Consider the following 20,463-nt stretch of genomic DNA (forward strand, 5'->3'; position numbering starts at 1 on the left):
CATATGTGCACATGTTTTATCTGGTTTCATTTGCATGTTTACAATTTCCAAACAGCTAATAATATGGCAGAAAATCAACTCATCTTTACTGTACTTTGAATTGACATGCAACTTTCTCTGTGATTAAGTTCAATTTTTCAAAAGTCAACATTCACATTTGTGCTTTTGGGATTATTATCTAAGTCTGGCTTCGATGCTGCCAATACAAAGATCGCAGACCGTACTGTGCTTTTCTGTTATCACAAATTCTGGAAAATATATACTGAACTAAGATGGTTGCAATATCATACACTATCATGTTTTAGCTTTAGGAAACTAGATGGGCGGCATCTGAATACCTATTTTAAGTCTTAGTCAAGAACAGTCTGAAACCTCATTTTGACTGGGAGCAAGGAGAAAAACACAAGAATGCTGCTAAACACATTTATTTGGAAAGAAGTCTATTTAATATTAAACACTCAATGACAATTGGATGCGTAACAGAAATTCATAGATATTTTTATTTCCATTAGGATATATCAAGAAGCTAGGTATAGCCTGGCTGTAAAAATGGGATTTGTTCTTGTCTGAGTCACACAAATAATAAACATTTATTCTTGTTTTTGAAGTTCAAGAATGAAAACTTGCAATTAAACACTGAGCAAGCCATGTGTTCAGATTATGTTGGTTTATCATCTTAAAAGTCTTATAGGGAAAATGGTAAAAGGACTTAAATTCTCAGTAGATTGTTTAATTATTAACTTTTCTGTATTTTGAGAGGTCACAACAGTTCTGAATTAATTTTTATTAAAAAAAATCTAACTGAACTTTAATTTTTTTTCTATGCTACTACAGCTTTCTTTCACCTCATTTTAAAGCAGATCTTCATAATATGCAGTCTTCTGGATTCTTCGCAGACTTGTCACCCCGTTGTCCTACAATGCAAAATATTGGGGAAAGACAGTCAGATAGTGGGAACACTGATGACTTTCATTTGCCACTCCTACATATTGTTTGCTGCCCATTTATTCCTACAAAATAATCTCATATATACTCTACCTAAAGTGCCTATGTATCTAATCGTAAAGGACAAACATAACGTTACAATTCACCAGTCAGTGTTGTTGGGAAGCCTTCGTCTATTCCAAATGGACTTGCACAAAGTGTCATGCAAGTGCCATTGAAATGAATAGAAGTTGAGCAACACCACTATTCTGTGGATTGCAACTCTATGCACATTTCTGTGGGAGTAGGACCCACCAAAGATAATGGAACATACTCCTCAGGAAACATGCATAAGCCTGTGCTTTAATTCCCTATTAGCTCTTTGGAGACATGCTAAAAATGTATTAAATTACTCTGCTAGTTTTATTTTTGTTTATTCTTTTAAGGAATGATTCTTGGAAATCTTGGAAGAACAGATGATTTATACTTCAGGGCTTGTTCTCTTTAATTAAGTAATGTGACTGTATATGTTTTTGCTATTTATATATACTTATTCTTAGGTGTTTCTGACACTGGCCTATATTTTCATTTGCCTCCCAAGTCTGGTATCAGCCAGTCTAGGATGCTGGGTGCCATGGCTGCCTGGCAATTCTCCTACGCCGTAGGAAATTGTAAACACATACCTCTTATAGACTTGAAATGCATTGAATGTAACAAGGCGGTTATTAGGTAGTATTTATTGCATTTAATAAAGATATCTAATTCTGGGCAGCACTGCATCCCTACACACAGTTGAAAGAAAATGCCAGTCAAGTTAATGTCAGGTTAACAAGTTTCACAAAATATGCACAAAGATTCCTTTTCACTTTTTCGTAAATAAAACACACAACAGTAAGCTTAAAGATTACAGGCAACAGCATTCAAACATGGATGTGGGTAGAGAAAGGAGTACCTGGCATGAGTACCTGCTTAGTTTGACTGAATCCTTGATTTTTAATTTGGCTTTTCATGGGCCGCTCACAACACCAACGCTGTGTGAGGTATGGTAGTCAGCTGCAATTATTCATAAACCCTACACTTCCATCAATCCAATGCTACTGGCTCTCGAGTTACAGAACAAACTGCATTAGAATGCAAGGCAAAGCAAAAAAACTAGAAACATCCTTGACAAAGAAATACTAGCAGTTTATATAAAAACAAAATAGTCCAACATGTGCCTCAAATATTAAGTATTAAAGCAAATGTTTCTGATGCACCAACACAATATGGACTTAATTACAAAATCAGTCTAAAAGTTAAAAAATATAACAAATCCCCTAAAAAGAAAAAAAATGGATAATTAACTTCTATGGTGACTATAATTACAAATATGTTCCCAAGAGGCACACTAATGGGGGTATGAGCCTGCTACAAAATAGCTGATACAAAACAATGTACCTCAAAAGATTTTGCAGGACTACACTGTGTTTTCCTTCAGAAGTGGCTTTAGTATCTCTTCTTACTTGATTTAGCTCCATCTTCATCTGTACATACTTACGCTGAACTGTTAAACAGTAACAAAAAGCCCTAATCAAAGTTTGAAATAATGCACTTACCTCTGTCTGATCTGAGGTCATATCAGATCAGTTTTAATTGGACTGAGTGTCACCTTCAGATTTTATGTCTTCACTGGTCCCATTGACCTCATTCTTAGCATCGCCTTCCTTGGAGTCCATGCTTGCATCTTCACTCTGTTTTTCCCGACTACTGGACTTCACACTACTTTTTTTATCATCAGATCCCCTTTTTTCTGCCATGAAAGAAGACATTGACCATGGACTTCACAGTAAATACACACATGGAATCACTTTTTCAGGTGTGAAGTCTATACTGAGACCATGAACTATGTCTGTAAAAACTGGAAACTATAGATCAAAGTTATAAGCTGATAGTAACAGACTGATTTTTGTCTGAAAGAACAAGATCAGAGTAACGAACCAAGAAAAGGGGACAGGATAACACAAATGCAAGAAACTACAACATAAAATGCTATTCAAAGAACAGTTACTTATTTAATAGACCTGGTCAAAATCACGCACCATATATGTATCTATGACTGCCTAGTATCAATGAGGTTTGTACAGAAATATGTATAAATCATGTATTTATCAGAGCAAACAACTTCCCTTAATCTAGCTCAAATTCATCTATCAGCAAACTAATTTTTCAGAGTGGGGGCAATGAGAACTTTTAAAAAACCCACACGTTTAAATAGGATTGTGGTTAAGAGGTTAAGCGTGTGAATAAATTTAACATGCCTTTAAAACCTCCAATGCAAAAGTACACTGTTCATTTTTTAATAGGGAAATAGAAAATGTTGGATCTTAACATGCTCTAAAGTAGAGCAAGATTTCTTTATCTAGATTTACGTGTATAATGTAACTAATTAATATACCCGGCACTGCCCAGTTTTGCATTGTTTGTGGCATTCTTTTCTTCCTCTTTCTCACACACCTTGTCCCTCTTTCCTTCCTTCCTTCCTTGTTTTTTTTTTCTTTTCTACTTTTCATCCCCTTTCCCTTTCTTTCTTTCTGTTTCTTTTCCTTTCTCTTCATTTTTTATTTCCTTTCTCTCACACACATCACCTAGGAACAGCTAATCTGCTTTGCTCCCTTTCTTTCCCAGTCAAGCCTCTCAATTTTTTCAAGGTGAATAATGAAGACTATCTGTGGCAGCTCTGGTCCAGATTCATCAAGCCATGTAGAAGGCCTTTGTGGTACAAACCAACCGATCAACCAATAATCATACATACATACTTTTGACATACATACATAGGATATAATACCAGCATTTATACTAGAAGACGCTGTCATTTATATAGTTTTGCATGCTAATATTTCTGATGGTCAACAACTCTGGTCATTTCCCCCCCTGTACCTCACCATGGCTTCATTTCTTCCATTCAACTGGTAGCAATTGCTTCTCCTCCCTTTTCTTCACAGCCCCTCCCACATGTTTTACCTTCTTTTGCCTGCTATGCCCATCACATCACCAGCAGCTGGGGGTTGTCTCCCTATTTGCCACCACTGCCAAGAAGGGAGATAAGCAGTCTATGTGCATGAGGCATGAGATTGTGTAACAATCCAGGACTAGGGGGAAAGAAAAAAAGTAACCTTCACAGTAGTAATAGGTTTGCTAATTTTCATCTTACTGGCAAATCTGCACCTCGTTTTCACATATAAAGCAGTTAGAAGTTACTGATGTAGTAAGTTTTTTTGAAGCCTATATTTATTTTATTGACATACTGCCTTTCTCCTTGCACAGGAACAAGAGAAGGTAATAGGGAATGGCAAGGGTTAGCAGAAGAGTCTGAACAGAGATTATATTTACATACAGCCTATATTTAAATTAGGGAAATCAGAGGCACATGCTTAGTCAGAGAAACTAATCGGAAGAGATCCGTATGTCAACGGATCTTATTTTAAATTTATCTTTCTAATGCCTGATGCACAAATCATTGCTGCAAGCAGAGTTTTCATATGACATAACCTTTATAATAATTTTTACTTGTTAAAGGAACTATTAATAATTAGACCACACTATGTATTTCTTTAGCAAACATAGTGAGCATGGACTCGTGCTTAAGCATCCAGCTAGCTATTTTTGCATTGGGTTTATTTAAGGAAAAAGCCATTCCGAACTGTAAACAAATGGAGGAGAGGCTCAAAGCTATTTGGGTAACATGTATGTAAATGCATAGTAGTAGTAAGTTTCTTGCCATCTATAAGAGCAAACAGATTCGTTCCAGGAAGCCTTCAATTCTGGCTGCCATAAAATCTTAAAACAACTGTATTTAACAGGTAACTGACAAAAATCTGTCTGTTATCTGTTAAATATAGGAATGGAACCACGATCTAAGAGAAAACACCCATTACTTGAAACCTAGACAGGGTTCTCTTTGGAACCCTTAAGAGTCTGCTTCGTATGATCATTTCCTGGGTAGGTTGCACTAACTGACCTTTTTGAAAGTCTTCCATTTTTGCTTTATTAGGCACCGGCGAGTCACATGTAGATCCACTGAGGAACAGCAGTCTTTTTGCCCCGCAGAGGACTAGCAGTCAGTCCAATAAGTTTATCTTCTGTCCTATGTAGATATGATAGAGCTCAACAGCCCTATAAATGGGCAGAGTGTATAGATTCTTTTGGATGCTTTTACAGTTGTTTTGAATTTGGGCAGAATGAAAAGAAGGCATTTTGGGGAGGCAGGGAGTAGGCAGCGACAACTATAAAAATTTATTAACCTGTGGGTTGAAATATGAGCCCCATACTATGACAACTGCCTGAGTCTTACTCCACTGTAGTCATCTTTCACTTGATCGTAATTATTCCTGAAGTCTACTTAACTATTTGTTGAGTGATTTCATTTTTAGAAAAGCAAGTTATTTGCATGGAGTAAATTCCATTTGCATATTTCTAAAAGCAACACTTTATGATCATATGTGCATTGCAAATACTGGCATGCCTATCTGTTGAAGTGATACTAACTGTCAATACAGTTCCCAAGTTACAAACAAGATATGTTTCAGTGTAATCCCAACCATATATATAGAAAGGGGGGGGGGGGGGGAGAGATAGATTGGTTAACATAGGGAAGGGTTGACACCCGTGTTGTTTATTTTGATATCTGTGACCCTGTTTAGAAGATTTCACCTCACTTTCTGTCCCTGTGAGAACTGGATTTTGAAAAAAAATTGACTTGCTGTGTAAACAATGATTGGTTATAAAGCATCAGTGGAGACACCTTTTCTCCATGATAACTCTTTTAAGAGTGAAATTCCATTCTGAGGGGTAGATTTATCTCACTTCCTGTTGCGTCACCCCCATTCTTAACTATAAATAAGATGTTTGTAACTTGGGGACTGTCTGTACTAACCATGAGTTTCCTGTGCTTCCTTGACTACGTTCAGAGAAGAGGCAGAGGAACAGCTGTTTTATTTCCAAATTAAATGGATTTTCTCATAGGTATAAACAAATCCCACAAAAACTGTCTATATACATAATACTATTTAATTATAATAGCTCTCAGGTGAAGGGGGTTATAATGGAATTCCAATTTGAGGGGGGAGTGAGCAGAATTTATTTATTTTAAATTGCAGTTCCTCATTGCTGCACTCATGTTCTCTGATACTGTCTTCAGAAACTTCTGCATATAATAAATTCACTTAAAACATGTGATATTGAAAAGAACATAATAAGGAACCTGCAGTAAGGACAGCCAAGCAGCTGCTTAGCAGTAAATAGTTAAGTGTTTTGCATAAGGCAAAATAAAAGGAAACAGCATTTTAAGTGCAACCACAAAAGAAAGTATAGGAAAGAAAGGCAAAAATAATGGAGTAGTTTTAAAAACCCACAACAACACTCAAGTACTCCAGGAGTGGCAAAGGGTTCACATTTAATTACTGTTGGAATGAATTGCATATTATGAAGCTTAAGACTGATGGGACAGTTAACTTTCCTGTCACTTATTTTAATAACTATTTAAAATTTAATCCCATGAAACTATGAAGAACTTTATTAAATAAAATGAGTGGCATTCAAAGTTAGTTGTCTGTGTGCTCAGGACAAAAAGCACTGCAAACAGGACAATGAAGTTGATCAAAACTGTTACAATGAAAATCCTCAGATAATAAAAGTGACTTATCTTTGTAGTAAATTAAAAAAAAAGTAGTCTGTTGTTATTCTGTGTTACTGCTTCCTTCTTTTGAGGAAATTAACTGGGTCAAAAATGTGCCACCGACACCAATGGTCTAATGTCAAATGGTAAACATACAAACAGATTTCTAACACTGGCTTCACTAAATGCAGTTACAGACATATCTCTGTTGCACTAAATCCCAAATGTATTCTTGAATCATTCACAATAATATGATTTTATGCAGAACATGGTTAAGGAACTTGACTATTCATTTCCTGAGCAAGGAGGCAGACGATTTGGCTAAAGAAATATGCAAACAAATAGTTTCTATAGACAAGAAAAAGAACCATATCTAATTAAGGCCATTAGTTTAATACCAAAATACATCATGTTGTCATTAAGCAATGCAAAGGCAAAGCATTTTATACACTGAAGAATCAACATAGAGTTCTGTGAGATATCCTCAAAAAGAAAAAGATGGAAGAAATACTGGAATAAATTGTGACAAGATTGAAAAATGCCCAATACAAAAAATGGTAGACTTTCTCAAATTTAAAGCTCACAGAACATATTGCTGAACATTATTTTAGAATCATATTCTTCACAACAAAGCAAGGCCTTTATATGACTCAGGAGTAAGGCTCTAGTAACTTGATGAGAAATGGGGCAGAAATTGGGAGGACTGAATTGCAAGTGATCAAGAGGAAAATTTTAGAAAGCAAGAAGTGAATGGGAAACAAGGTGAAAAAGGGGGCTGTTTCCTACATTGATTTGAGAGAGGATTTGAAATCAGAATGCCAAGAGGTATATCCAGCTATAATAGAAGTAATCAAAGCTGTTCCAGAGGAGAAGCATCAACCTACTCCCTATTTTTAGCAAGAAGTTTATCTCCCATCTTTCAGACTTCTGCAGCCACCATAAAATGCGGGTATATGCACATTATTTAATATACATTGTAAGTCCCGCCCAGAAAATACTACTATGGACCTTTATTTGAGAATTTGGATTCCATGTTATTTTGGGTAAGAGGAAATTTCAAGAAGTGAACAAAAAAGGTTAAGCACCTACTTTGATTTGCTATTGCAAAACTGAATTATCTTAGTTGTAGGAAAGTAAAAAAGAGACATTGAATAAAAAGAGAACAAATATAGAAATAACACTCCGCTTTTAAAATATGAGACAAATTATAAATTAATGTAATTAGGGATATCAAGGTTGTGCGCTGGACACCAAAAGGAGGGCAACTCATTTAATCCAGCAACAAATATTAATCTACCTGGAGTCTAGAAAATGCATTATCTAATCCACTATAAAAAATTGGGTGAAGTCCAGGAATATTCTGGAGAATTTCCCCTCTGAGTTGAAGGACCATGGCAAAGCAGAGAATTTCTGTGCCCTTCATACAAACTAACCTTTTTCCTTAGACTTCCTGTCTTGTTCCCGCTCCCTGCTTTTGCTTCGGTGCTTGTAGGATTTACGGTCTCGGCTCTTTGACCGCCTTCTCTCCCTGCTGCGTGATCTGTGCTTTCTGTCTGACCTCTCATGGCTTCGGCTTCTGCGTCGATCTCGACTCCTAAACATTTTTTAAAAGACAGCAGTCAGAAAAGCCTTTAACATGTTGTGAGCAAATCCTGTAGTCTATTTAGCAAGGTACACAAAATCACAAGCAAGACACCTCAAATGAATTCAAGTCACTTCCTGAATACATACCGGCTTCGTCTTCTGTCTTTGCTTCTTGATCTTTTATGGTCTCTTGACCGACTACCTCTCCTGTCAGAAGTTCTGCTTGAATGCCTGCTTCGTGAACGACTCCTCTTTCGTCTCTCTCTATCACGAGCTCTCTCTTTTTCCTTTTCTTCTTCCTCACGACGCCTTTTTCTTTCTTTTTCTTCCTTTTCACGCTCCCGCTCCCTCTCTTCTCGTTCTAGTTTCTCTTTTTTTAATCGATCATCACGGTCAGGCTCTTCAGTTCTCTTTCTTAATTTTTCCTTAAATGGAAAGAAATCCAGAAAGATTACTGGATTGAAAAAAAAAACCCTAAAAACCAGGAAAGCCAAGTAAGGTCAATCCTAAAGTTAAGTCTCCAAACATTTTAAACTGCTCACTGGCACAACTCTAATGATTTTTACAATTCAATACACAGCAGGTCCTCAGCCCTTGACAATGTACATCCCATTATTTTTACACAACTCCTTTTTTGCCCCATATGGGGTTGGGAGTTGTAAAATCCTGGTTTATGACTGGGTCTTAAATTTCCTATAAATAGTCAGTGATAGTATGACTATGAAAGATGAAGCCTTTGTATAATGTGAACAAGAATTGAAATAAGTCAGCATTTCCCCTTTCTATAACCCACTGTATATTGATAACTGTGAACTGTGCGGTTCTCTTTTATGTATTTTGCACAGAACGCATTCTTAAATAGCATACTCTAAAACAAAATTTATTGTATTAACTTAATATGCAGCAGACGGAACAGATATTGACAATGTTTACTAGCACATGCAGCATTTTCCATTTAACCAATTTTATGTCATCTGAAGTTGAACGTACTTTTAATTCTTCTACTGTAGCTTTAATTTTAGCATAACCCATATGTTGTTTTCCCATCAAGTGATCATCCACTCTGGACTGTGCATCCCCCACAATTAAAAAAGCTCCACAGACTTCACAAACTTCCATCTGCTTTTCCTGGGCTGCAAAGCTCTCAATTGTCTGAAGAGAGAAACATAAAACAGAAAGATGACTTTGAAACCTTTTCCTTATTTCTATTCCATATTTGGATATTAACACATTACCACCAAGACATACACTCAATTCAACATAAACATAAAAGCTTCGGACTAATTGCATTAGGTTTTGAATATGATAATGGCGCTGCTTAATTTTTTAAATGGAATTCCATCTCTAAAGAATTTTGAGTACAATATCAAAACTTTTTGGAATGGCAGGATATGGTAACAGAGCACTACCATCCCAAGAGGGAGAGGGGTTTTCCTGCCCATGGCATTTTTGTTTACTATGAGAACCAAGCTAGGAGCTGAAATAGAGTTCCAAAAATCAGATTTCTTTAACCTATTTTGTAAAGTTGAGTGGGAGAAAAACATAGATGGAACGCATGACATTTCTCACTTTCACAAATGTTTTCATTTCTAAGGGGACCTGAAAAGAAACCCCTAGAGAATTTTGCTAAATCAGTCTGCAAGTTTTGTGTTAAGTTGCTGCTATTAAGAGTCACCAAACTAGGACTGAAAGACCAAAAAGGAAAGTACAAAATCTTTTTGTAACTAACCTAATTACAAAGCTATCGTATCATAAATGTATCATACTTGATTTTCATCCTATTGTGGCCTTTAGCTCTTAAAACGATCTGTTTCTGTGATGCACTTACTGAAGTTGTAGATCTGAGTAACTCTCTCTCTTCCTTTAACTGTTCAACAAGCTTCATCATTCCTTGAGCCTCTTCTACTTTTCCTTCAGTACCAAGTTCTTCAATCTATTATGCAAGAAAAGGCTATTAGTCTTTTAATCCAGGTTTCTGAACATTTCTGTTTTATTCGAGACAACCATTACCTGCTGTAGAAGTACATCAATTTTGTCAGTTAAAACTTGAATCTTCTCTTCATTTTTACCAGTAGGTCCTGCTGCCTGCTAAATATTAAAGGAAAGTTATTAGTAAGTGAAGTAAGAAGATCAACAAAACACATATTACCTCTTCCTACCGCACTACTCATGACAGGGAAAAAGCTCTCTGCTGTTAGTTTTCAATGCACAAGAACATTAGATTTTCACTGTATACAAAGCGTCTGCAAATTAGTCCTGCAATTCTGCACATTTGTGGAGCTTGTTTCCAAAAAGTACAAAATCCCCAAAAAATTATATAACGAGTTATAGGTGGTAGAACATCGTTGGCTAGGAGTAGAATATTATGTACAGATCAAAACTATCAAAATATATCAAATCACTTTGGTACAGGGTTGGAAATTGCAAAAAATGCATCTCCTTAAGCATTTTTAAAATTCCTATAAAATTTGTTCAGATGGATTTGGTACTTTGGGGGAAAATCCACATTTATACTCAGAAGTGAGTCCCACTAAGTTCAAGGAAGCTTACTTTGTGGCAATGGAATACAGCCTGAAGTATTTTGATACTATTTAGATCAGTGGATCTCAACTTGTTGGTCTCCATGTTTTAGCCTTCAATTCCCAGAAATATTAACAGCTGGTAAACTGGCTGGGATTTCTGGGAGTTGTAGACCAAAACACCTGGGGACCGACACGTCGAGAATCACTGATTTAGATGGTTATTTATAATTTCAGAAAATTTAGATAAACATCAACATATTAACATGGCTTACATAGTCAATTCTATTTTCCAGGTTTGCTAATGTAAAAAGAAGTTAGGGAAACAATATGGTAACTTACATATTTTGAGACATTACTTTAAAGTTTTCCTTAGTACAAAATGTCTCAAGTATGCTATAATCATTAAGGAAATCTGTTCACATTTCCTTTTTAAATATGACTTACAAGAAAACACACAAACAAAAAATTAATTCGCCATTTCCTTGTGTACTTACACCTGAGGATTGCTGGTTTTGAGACAATGCTAAACGAGCATGACCTCTTCGAATTCGCCGTTCGACCTCTGCAAGCAAGCTCTGTAAATAACGAAGGAATTCCCTTTCATAGCCGACTTTCATGAACCGTGAACTCTTTTCATACCTGATAATGAAAAAAGTTTGAATTGACATGTCAGTCACTGTACAGCCAAAGCACAAGATAAACTGATGTTTATCTATAGCTGTGTGTCACAATAGTTTATCAGATGTTTCAGTAAAAGCTAATATATGAACATTATTTCATCATACTCACTGTTTTCTGAGGTTTTCATCATGAATTTTTTCACATGGACCTAGAAATAAAAAGGGTAAGAAAAAAAATCAAATACTTTGTTGGAGCATTTGAAAAACAACTTCAAATCCCCCCCTCATAAAGTAAAACAGAGAGCAGGAATACCACTGTGCAACAACCCATACTTAGCATCTAAACTGGTCATCAACTGGCACAACCCTAGAATACCTGCAACCATGCACAAGGGCAAAAAACAAAACCAAACTCTTAATTCTACAAACCTTTAAACATACTTGATATTATATCAATTTCTGCAATGTGGATCAGAATTAGTGAGATCTCAATAATAAGTATACTATTCCTCTGCAACATTTATTAAAACTACCAAGAGTAGCTATAAATGTTTAAAAATCAATGGTATCAAACAATGTGAACATCATTCCCCCAACAAACAAATGAGCAAATAAGCATACCATTTTAGTTTCTCAAAATCTTGATTTTCAACTTTATATTTACACTAGCTTCACAATACATGCATCATTGCAAAATTGCATGTTGATATGTTCCACATTATAAATGTGAATGCTTGTGCAACACTGAATATGCGCTAATATTGTGGTTAGACCTAATGTAAAGAGTAAAAAGAACATTAAATCTAACTTAGTGAACTGGCTATGGGAAAAAAAATACCTAACTCTAAAAGGAAGAATAGAAAAGTTTTGTTAAATATAATTTGCAAGAACAAAAATGTGTATATTTTGATGCTTAGTAAATTAAATGCTAGAAATTAGCAAGTTGAATTCTTCATTTATAATATAATTAGCTATGAACACATATATGTAAGGATTTTTTAGACTTCTTGACAATGCTGATTATTTATTCTAAAGCAATGGAGCTGGACTGTTTGGGTAGGAGTGTGTGTCTGTCAGGCTATAGTTTGAAAAAAAAAAGAGAACAAATTCCTATGCAAACGGCACATATCGTATCTCTTGTACAAAAAGACACGAAAGAATAAAATATTTAAAATGAAGAACAATTTCAACCATCATAAACCCACCAGTATTTCAATGGGAAGTATGGATTTGCTTTTCGCTAATGAGACAGTTAAGATAATTAGGGTTGTTGCTGTGTGCCTTAATGCCCCAAACCATAAGAAGCAGTAATATCTAACCCGGTGTTTCATAACTGCTACAACAGAAACACACATACTTACCCAAGTCAGAACGGGTATTTGTAAATAATTCAGCTGGACAAAATCCACAAAGGTAGTATTTACAAACCTGACAGAGAAGAAAAACAGTGTTATTTTCCCCACTCAGTTTTAAAAAGACAGAAGTATAAAATAATAGTATAATTTACTCTTGTTTCAACAGCTAAAATTTCTACAAACCTTGGCTAATGCTTATTTTTGTTGAATTTGAATTGCCTGAGAAGTCATGAACATTAAGCATCTAGGAAAGCTTTACACTTGCTGCCCCACTGAACCTTAAATATTGCTCTCAATTACTGTAATTTGTCATCAATGACTGTGGATATGTCTTCAAAAGACAATTATATTTTGTAAATCTCAAATGAACTCATGGTAAGTCTTGATGTGCTGAGGTCACTAAATTGTATGGGAGTGTCACGAAAAAGGAAAGGTCACTGCTAGAAAAATAGCCCTCTCTGATTTGTCTAAAATTTTTAAAGAACTGTATTTCACAAGCTATTATTCCAACTAGTGTTAGATCTATTCCAATATGTGAATATAAGAGTGTGATCACAGATCATTATGCCTTCGCGTCAAATTTATCCCAATCTGCAGAAGAAGCAGGCCAGCAGATTCAGAAGAACTTCTGAATTGATGGGGTTAGTATTCGTTTTTACAGGCAAGTTTTATTTCTCATTCTAACTATCCTCCTCTGAATGTATCCTCTGATCCCTATAGAAATTGTCTTGAGCAGTACTCAGCTGTTTTCTTTGCAAGCAGAACTGAAAGATGAAGGAGAGGAAACAGTTCCATGAAATTCATCTTGGGATCGTGTCATCTGCACACATAATTGGTAATACATCTGATACCCCAGTGTGCACATTGCACATGGAGTTTAGCCTTTTTGCAGCAAAAGCTCTATGCCAGTGGTTCTCAACTGTGGGTTCCAAGGTGTTTTGGCTTACAACTCACAGAAATTCCAAACAGTTTACCAGCTGTTATGATTTCTGAGAGATGAAGGAGAAAACATCTGGGGACCCATAGGTTGAGAACCACTGGTCTATGCAAATAGCATGGAAGGTAATCAAAAAATCTTTTGGCCTATTCATAATGCAGTAGGCCCTTGGTATCTGCCGGGGTTTAGCTGCAGGATCTTGAAGTGGATACCACAATCTGTGGAAGCACAAGTCCCTATACATACCATAGTGAAGCAAAAGGGTGTCCCTTACGTAAAATCAACCTTTGTATTTTTGGATTGGGGCGGGGGGGCATTTTCAAGCTGTGGGTGGCTGATGCATCTGAAGAAATGGGTTTATATCCACAAAAACTCACACAAAAATAAAAAAAACCAGTTAATCTTTTCCCATCTCCACCTCCCTTTCTTGTTTCTAAACTGTGACACAAAATTGTTGGCTATGAGTTTTACCAAAAGGGAGATTTAATCTTAAAATCTCCATTTAATCTTAAAAAGAAAGATGGGCTACTTATACTGTCTTGAGAAAGTACTGACTAGTAAAAAAAGGAAAATGAAATCAGTGAAATTACACCAGAGTGCCTGGGAGTTTAGGCAAAACTGAAAGAGGAAAACTTCAGCTAAATATTATTGTATAGTTCAAGAACATTGACCTCTCCACCCCTAATCCAAGAGATCACCAATGTGGTTAAGTAATAGTGTCATGAAAGCTTTTACAGAACAGGATTCTTTCAGGAAAATAAAACTCATGCTTCATGTGAGCAAGGGAGAGTGCACACTCAATTGTGTAAAGAAGAGAAAGTGAATTTTGAAAAGGATATTGCTAAGAATGTTAAGAGTTACCATAAAAAACATGACTCACATCACAGAGACCTAGCTAGATACGAAATTAGATCTTTGGCTAATATTAGAATTAAACGAATACCAGAGAAAGAGACACCAGAGATCTCAGAATGATTCTTCACTTCAGAAACTGTAGGGAATATACCCATGCCTCAACAGCAGAAACAGGAACTGTGGCATTTTATACCTTATTGACAAATCTGAAATAAAACAATTTAAAGGTCTATATAGCATCACACTGAGCTTTTAAAGAAGCCAAGTATGACATTTACTGATCCCTCAACAAATTATATTACATCGGTTTATAAACCAGTGAATCAGAAATGGAACAGTCACATGTCAATCCTCCATATTTACAAATTTGTCTTTTGCTGATGTAATCATTTGTAGATGTATGTTGGCATTGAATTTTTTCCATTAGTATGTTGTAAACCCCCTTGACCCCCCCCCCCCCGGGGTGAGAAAGGCAGTATATAAATACAGGTTGCAGCAGCATAACTTCCTTTTTTGAAATGCGCGCCATTCAGTCGGTTGAAGATGTAACCGAGCACTAGTGGTCTCGTTTGAGAGGAGGGAGTATAAAGTTTTGTCTTGACACAGTTCAGTCTCCATCATGCATTGGAACAGTGAGGAGCGTGCTTTTGCCGTTGAGGCCTACTTTTCCAGCGGATTAGAAGTGGCCGGCCCGCTCTCCAGATTTGGCCCCTTGTGATTTTTTTCAATCCCGTGTTTATATGAACCGTCCAAGGACCCTACAAGATTTGAAGACCAACATCCAGGAAGAAATTGCCAACATAACACCTGCTATGCTGGCAAGAGTCATGACAAACGCCTGAAATCAGTTTACTCAGTGTATGGAGAATGGGGGACGTCACCTGCCTAATTTGATCTTCAAAACTATGTAAATCAAAACTTTAGGTATGTACCTACATTATATTTTTTTTTCCTGATTCATACAGTGGGTTTTATTAAGTTTTGAAAAAAGGAAGTTATGCTGCCGCGCCCTGTACAATAAATAAATAAATAAATAAATAAATAAATAAATAAATGTTCTTTGGGAATCTGTAGGTCCTCCAGTGTGATTCTATGGTCAATTTCTACTAGACGTTGAACAGTTATGCAGGAGGACCCGGAGATTGAAATAGGTGTCCTATTTATTAGTATTTTTTAAAGAGGAAACTTTGGGGTGTTAAAGAGGTTGTGAGGGGACTATAGTAAAGGTAAAGGTTTTCCCCTGACATTAAGTCCAGTCATTTCCGACTCTGGAGGTTGATGCTCATCTCCATTTCTAAGCCAAAGTGCCGTCATTGTCCGTCGACATCTCCAAGGTCATCTGGCCAGCATGACTACATGGAGCGCCATTACCTTGCCACCAGAGCGGTACCTATTCATCTACTCACATTTGGACATTTTTGAACTGCTAGGTTGGCAGAAGCTGGGGCTAACGGCGGGCACAGATGGGACTTTAGGTGCTACCAACCCATACGTACCCAAACATTTGTGTAAGGGACACTGATATATGTGGATGTCCCAATGTGAATTTCAGCTCATGTGCAGTTAGGCTTAAACTCCTAACTCAAACTATTGAGTTGGATGCCTAAAGGAATAATAACCCCGCAAAACTGAATAGAGCTCACTTTTGAAGGTGTGTGTATGTTTTAACCTTATTTTCAAACATCAGACTCTGGGTGTTGTTTTAAGACACATAAAGAGGTGTGCACTCTAAAGACATATTGAGACTATTTGGTAAGATAGTCTTGTCTCCATCACCCATCTCATGTAATGTGGGGGCACACACCATAGCATATATACTTGATTGCCTTTGCAACTCCTTTTGCCAGCATAATAACTCATTCCTTTCTGATTACACAAGGATGGTAAAACATCAAACACCCGGGTGTCCCCTGGGCAGCGTCCTTGCAGACAGCCAATTCTCTCACACCAGAAGCGATTTGCAGTTTTTCAAGTCGCTCTTGACATGAAAAACAAACTAAAAACTTGCCTCTTAAAACGATTCCTGCTTTAGCCCAATATAAATATTTCCGATTTTTACCTAAGTTTTAATACTTGGCTGTAATTGCATTTCATACTTGTTTCTTCCACTTTGGTGAATTTCAATTTGTGGAGCTTGTTTCCAAAAGGTACCAACCCCATTTTAACATTTGTTACAGGAACTGGAAAAGCATGTTGACGATATGCATCCTTTTGCTATAAGACACAATTCTCCAAGCTCTGTACCAAAGTGATTTGTTCCATTTTGATAGTTCTGATCTATTTATTTTATTTATGTATTGCTTTTCTCACCCCCAAGGGGACTCAATGTGGTTCACATAAGTGGCAAAAAGTCAATGCCTCGCATCCATATAAAAACATTACAAGTCTGAAAGCAATCACATATAACCATAAATTAAATCATTAAAAACTATGAAAACCATCAGCATAATATAACATAACATTCAACCCCTAGTCAACAATGAGCTGTCACCTATAACTCGTTTTCCAATTTTTTGGTTTGGTATCTTTTGGAAACAAACTCCTCAGGCTTCTCTAATTTGATCATGGACGAGACCTAAAGAGCCATCCAGTCCAAGCCCATTCTGCCATGCAGGAACACCCAATCAAAGCACTGCCGACAGATGATCATCCAGAATATTGTGTCCAATTCATGGCACGACAATTCAAGAGAGATATGGACAAGCTGGAATGTGTCCAGGGGAGGGCGACTAAAATGATCAAGGGTCTGGAGAACAAGCCCTATGAGGAGCAGCTTAAGGAGCTGAGCATGTTTAGCCTGAAGAAGAGAAGGATGAGAGGAGATATGATAGCCATTAGGCCTGTTTGATCAAGAAAAAATTTGTTTCTAAAATCGATTTGTAATTGGGGTGTTTTTTTGTTTCGATATTTAAAATATTTACAAAACTTTCCAAAAAAAAGTTTTGTTATTTACGAAATTTCGCAAATATTTACAAAACATTTTAGAAACAAATTTTTTCTTGATCAAACAGGGAGCCAAGAGGCATGTCGAGAATGCCAAGCAACCGCATACCTTCCTCGCCTCAGCAAGGCTTTCCAACGCGCGCGCGCTCGGATAAAGAGGAACTTTTCCCAACTTTGTACGCGACACACACGAGATCAAACACGAGTGTCAGAGCTGATAAGCGTTGGGGGCAATGCTCACTCCACACCCGATCCATTTCCCGTTCACAGGCTCCTTCCACGGTGCCAGGAAAGCCGTGCCAAAAACAAGTTCCCAAACTCCGTGCGTAAAAGCGCACGGCGAGGGCGCAATGGCAAAGGCGCACGGTACCCAACATCCAAGCCCGAAAAGCACCGCTCTTTGCCGGTGGATTGGCTCACCCATTGCCTGAAGTGTAGATCCAACCCAGGACGACCCTCTCCACGGCTCCCATCCGACTCCAAGCCCTTCCCTGCCCCGACTGAGCAAGAAACGGAGCGGCTCCCCGCAGCGCCTGGGTTGGGCTGAGCCCTCCTGATTCTCAAGCCTCCAAAGCCCGGCGCGCTCTTCCCATTCGTGGAGAAGCACGTCGCTCAAAAGGAAGAGGATTTGCCCCGCCCTGGAAGACTGAGGCATGCTGGGAGGTGTAGTTCCTCTAAGAGACCAATGCATGCCTCTTCCTTTTGAGCGACGTGCTTCTCCACGAATGGGAAGAGCGCGCCGGGCTTTGGAGGCTTGAGAATCAGGAGGGCTCAGCCCAACCCAGGCGCTGCGGGGAGCCGCTCCGTTTCTTGCTCAGTCGGGGCAGGGAAGGGCTTGGAGTCGGATGGGAGCCGTGGAGAGGGTCGTCCTGGGTTGGATCTACACTTCAGGCGATGGGTGAGCCAATCCACCGGCAAAGAGCGGTGCTTTTCGGGCTTGGATGTTGGGTACCGTGCGCCTTTGCCGTTGCGCCCTCGCCGTGCGCTTTTACGCACGGAGTTTGGGAACTTGTTTTTGGCACGGCTTTCCTGGCACCGTGGAAGGAGCCTGTGAACGGGAAATGGATCGGGTGTGGAGTGAGCATTGCCCCCAACGCTTATCAGCTCTGACACTCGTGTTTGATCTCGTGTGTGTCGCGTACAAAGTTGGGAAAAGTTCCTCTTTATCCGAGCGCGCGCGCGTTGGAAAGCCTTGCTGAGGCGAGGAAGGTATGCGGTTGCTTGGCATTCTCGACATGCCTCTTGGCTCCCTTCTTTAGGTATCTACAGCGCGCGCCATCCAATCGGCTCCGGCTGCTGCGCCCTCCTCCCAGCTGTGTTGCTCGCGCCGCCCCTTCGCCCCGCCCGCCCCATTTACTGCTGGGGTGCTTGGGAGCGCTGGATTGGCTCCCAGGCACCAGCAGCAAAGCAGCCTCCATCCCATTAACGAGCGGAGCTGAAGCTCGTTAAAAAAATGGGGCTGCTGTTTCGATATTTTTAAACCCTTCCGGGTTTGAAAATATGTTTTGATATCGCGTCGGATATGGTAAAAATAACGATTTAATAACGAAATAACAAATTAACGAACTAAAACCGACAGGCCTAATAGCCATGTATAAATATGTGAGAGGAAGCCACAGGGAGGGAGCAAGCTTGTTTTCTGCTTCCTTGGAGACTAGGACGCGGAACAATGGCTTCAAACTACAAGAGAGGAGGTTCCATCTCACAGTCAACTTCCTGACTGTGAGAGCCGTTCAGCAGTGGAACTCTCTGCCCCGGAGTGTGGTGGAGGCTCCTTCTTTGGAAGCTTTTAAACAGAGGCTGGATGGCCATCTGTCAGGGGTGATTTGAATGCAATATTCCTGCTTCTTGGCAGGGGGTTGGATTGGATGGCCCATGAGGTCTCTTCCAACTCTTTGATTCTATGACTCCACCACGTTTCGAGGCAGCATCTCAATGACAGCAGCATTCAGCATTATAATATGAGCATTGTAAAACCAGCATCCTTACGACGCGCTAGTTTCCTGCCCTGCCTTTTCAAAGGCTTGACTTGCTCCTCGTGTACAAGACACCTCCTCCCCCTTGTTCCTGCAAAAGATGTCCGAGGGGGAGTCTCTGTTCCCACTGAGTCCCGCTTCCTCAACGCCGCGGCGGCTTGCGGTGTTGTTTGCCTCCAAAGGCGCGGAGTGCGGCCCATCCCTCTTTCCCGCTCCTCCTTCCCTCGCCAAGCTCTCTCTTCCAAACCACGGGGAACGACTCTCCTGTACAAGCCCGGATAGGCGAAGGCCCCCCTCGGCTCGGCCGCCCCCCTTCCTTTCCCTCCCTCAGGTTCGCTGCAGCCGGGAGGCGCGAGGAGGCGCGGCAGGCCCGACCAACCCTCACAGGCCCAACGCCCGCCCGCCCGCCACACTCACGCTTTCATGGTCCCACCGCACGTTGCTGCGCTTTTCATCCGGGGCCAGGTTCCTGTCCCGGCCCATAAGCTCGTCCAAAAGCTGGGCAGCCGAAATCATGGTGCCGCCCGACCCCGCAACGCCACGCCACGGCTTTCCCTCTCCCGCAAGACACACCAACAGCCGCGCCGAGGCCGACGAGGGTGACAGAGACAAAATGGCGGCACCCTCCAGCGAGGGCGTTTCCCAAGATGCACCGCGCGGCCCCGCCCCTGGATCTTGTTGTCAAGGCCTGGAGTGGCCGCCGCGCGCGCGCGCGTGCGAGCAGGCCTGGCTGAGGCCTAGAGCCTCGCGCTGGGCCTTCGCTTGGAAGGAAATAAGAATAATGATGATAATAATGATAATAATGATGATAATAGTAATAATAATAATAATAATAATAATAATAATAATAATATCATACAGTCCTAGACACTTGGGTAGTGTTCGACTTGTGATTTTGTGATACAAAATCCAGCCTATAGATCTCGTTTGCTGTGACATACTGTGCTTTTGTGTCAGAATAATAATAATAATAATAATAATAATAATGTAAGAATATGTCTAAAGAGTCAGAAAGGTTTTGAAGAGCAAATTAAATGGCGAAAATACAACTAAAGCTATTAATATCATTAGATACACTGGTGGAATTGTGAACC

General features: G+C 39.2%; 1 protein-coding gene across 5 annotated transcripts; it reads right to left on the reverse strand.

Moving 5' to 3' along the window:
* Positions 1-409: 409 nt before the first annotated feature.
* On the reverse strand, positions 410-20,008 carry LUC7L3 (LUC7 like 3 pre-mRNA splicing factor). Of its 5 annotated transcripts, none has more exons than XM_060764790.2 (11): positions 19,787-20,008; positions 12,665-12,731; positions 11,473-11,512; positions 11,178-11,322; positions 10,172-10,246; positions 9,990-10,094; positions 9,152-9,313; positions 8,309-8,586; positions 8,011-8,171; positions 2,573-2,713; positions 410-2,467 (listed from the first exon to the last, which is right to left on the reverse strand). In XM_060764790.2, exons 1-11 carry the CDS (start codon positions 19,883-19,885, stop codon positions 2,286-2,288), a joined length of 1,455 nt encoding a protein of 484 aa, XP_060620773.1. In that variant the 5' UTR covers positions 19,886-20,008; the 3' UTR covers positions 410-2,285. The 5 variants fall into 5 exon arrangements, with proteins under 5 accessions (XP_060620773.1, XP_060620769.1, XP_067319873.1 ...); XM_060764786.2 differs by having other exon boundaries at positions 410-914; positions 2,520-2,713; positions 10,172-10,249; positions 19,787-20,006; XM_067463772.1 differs by having other exon boundaries at positions 2,343-4,052; positions 10,172-10,249; positions 19,787-20,007.
* Between the last annotated feature and the right edge of the window lie 455 nt (positions 20,009-20,463).

Source organism: Anolis sagrei, chromosome 2 (genome assembly GCF_037176765.1).
Source record: "Anolis sagrei isolate rAnoSag1 chromosome 2, rAnoSag1.mat, whole genome shotgun sequence".
In the NCBI taxonomy this organism is placed as follows: Eukaryota; Metazoa; Chordata; class Lepidosauria; order Squamata; family Dactyloidae; genus Anolis; species Anolis sagrei.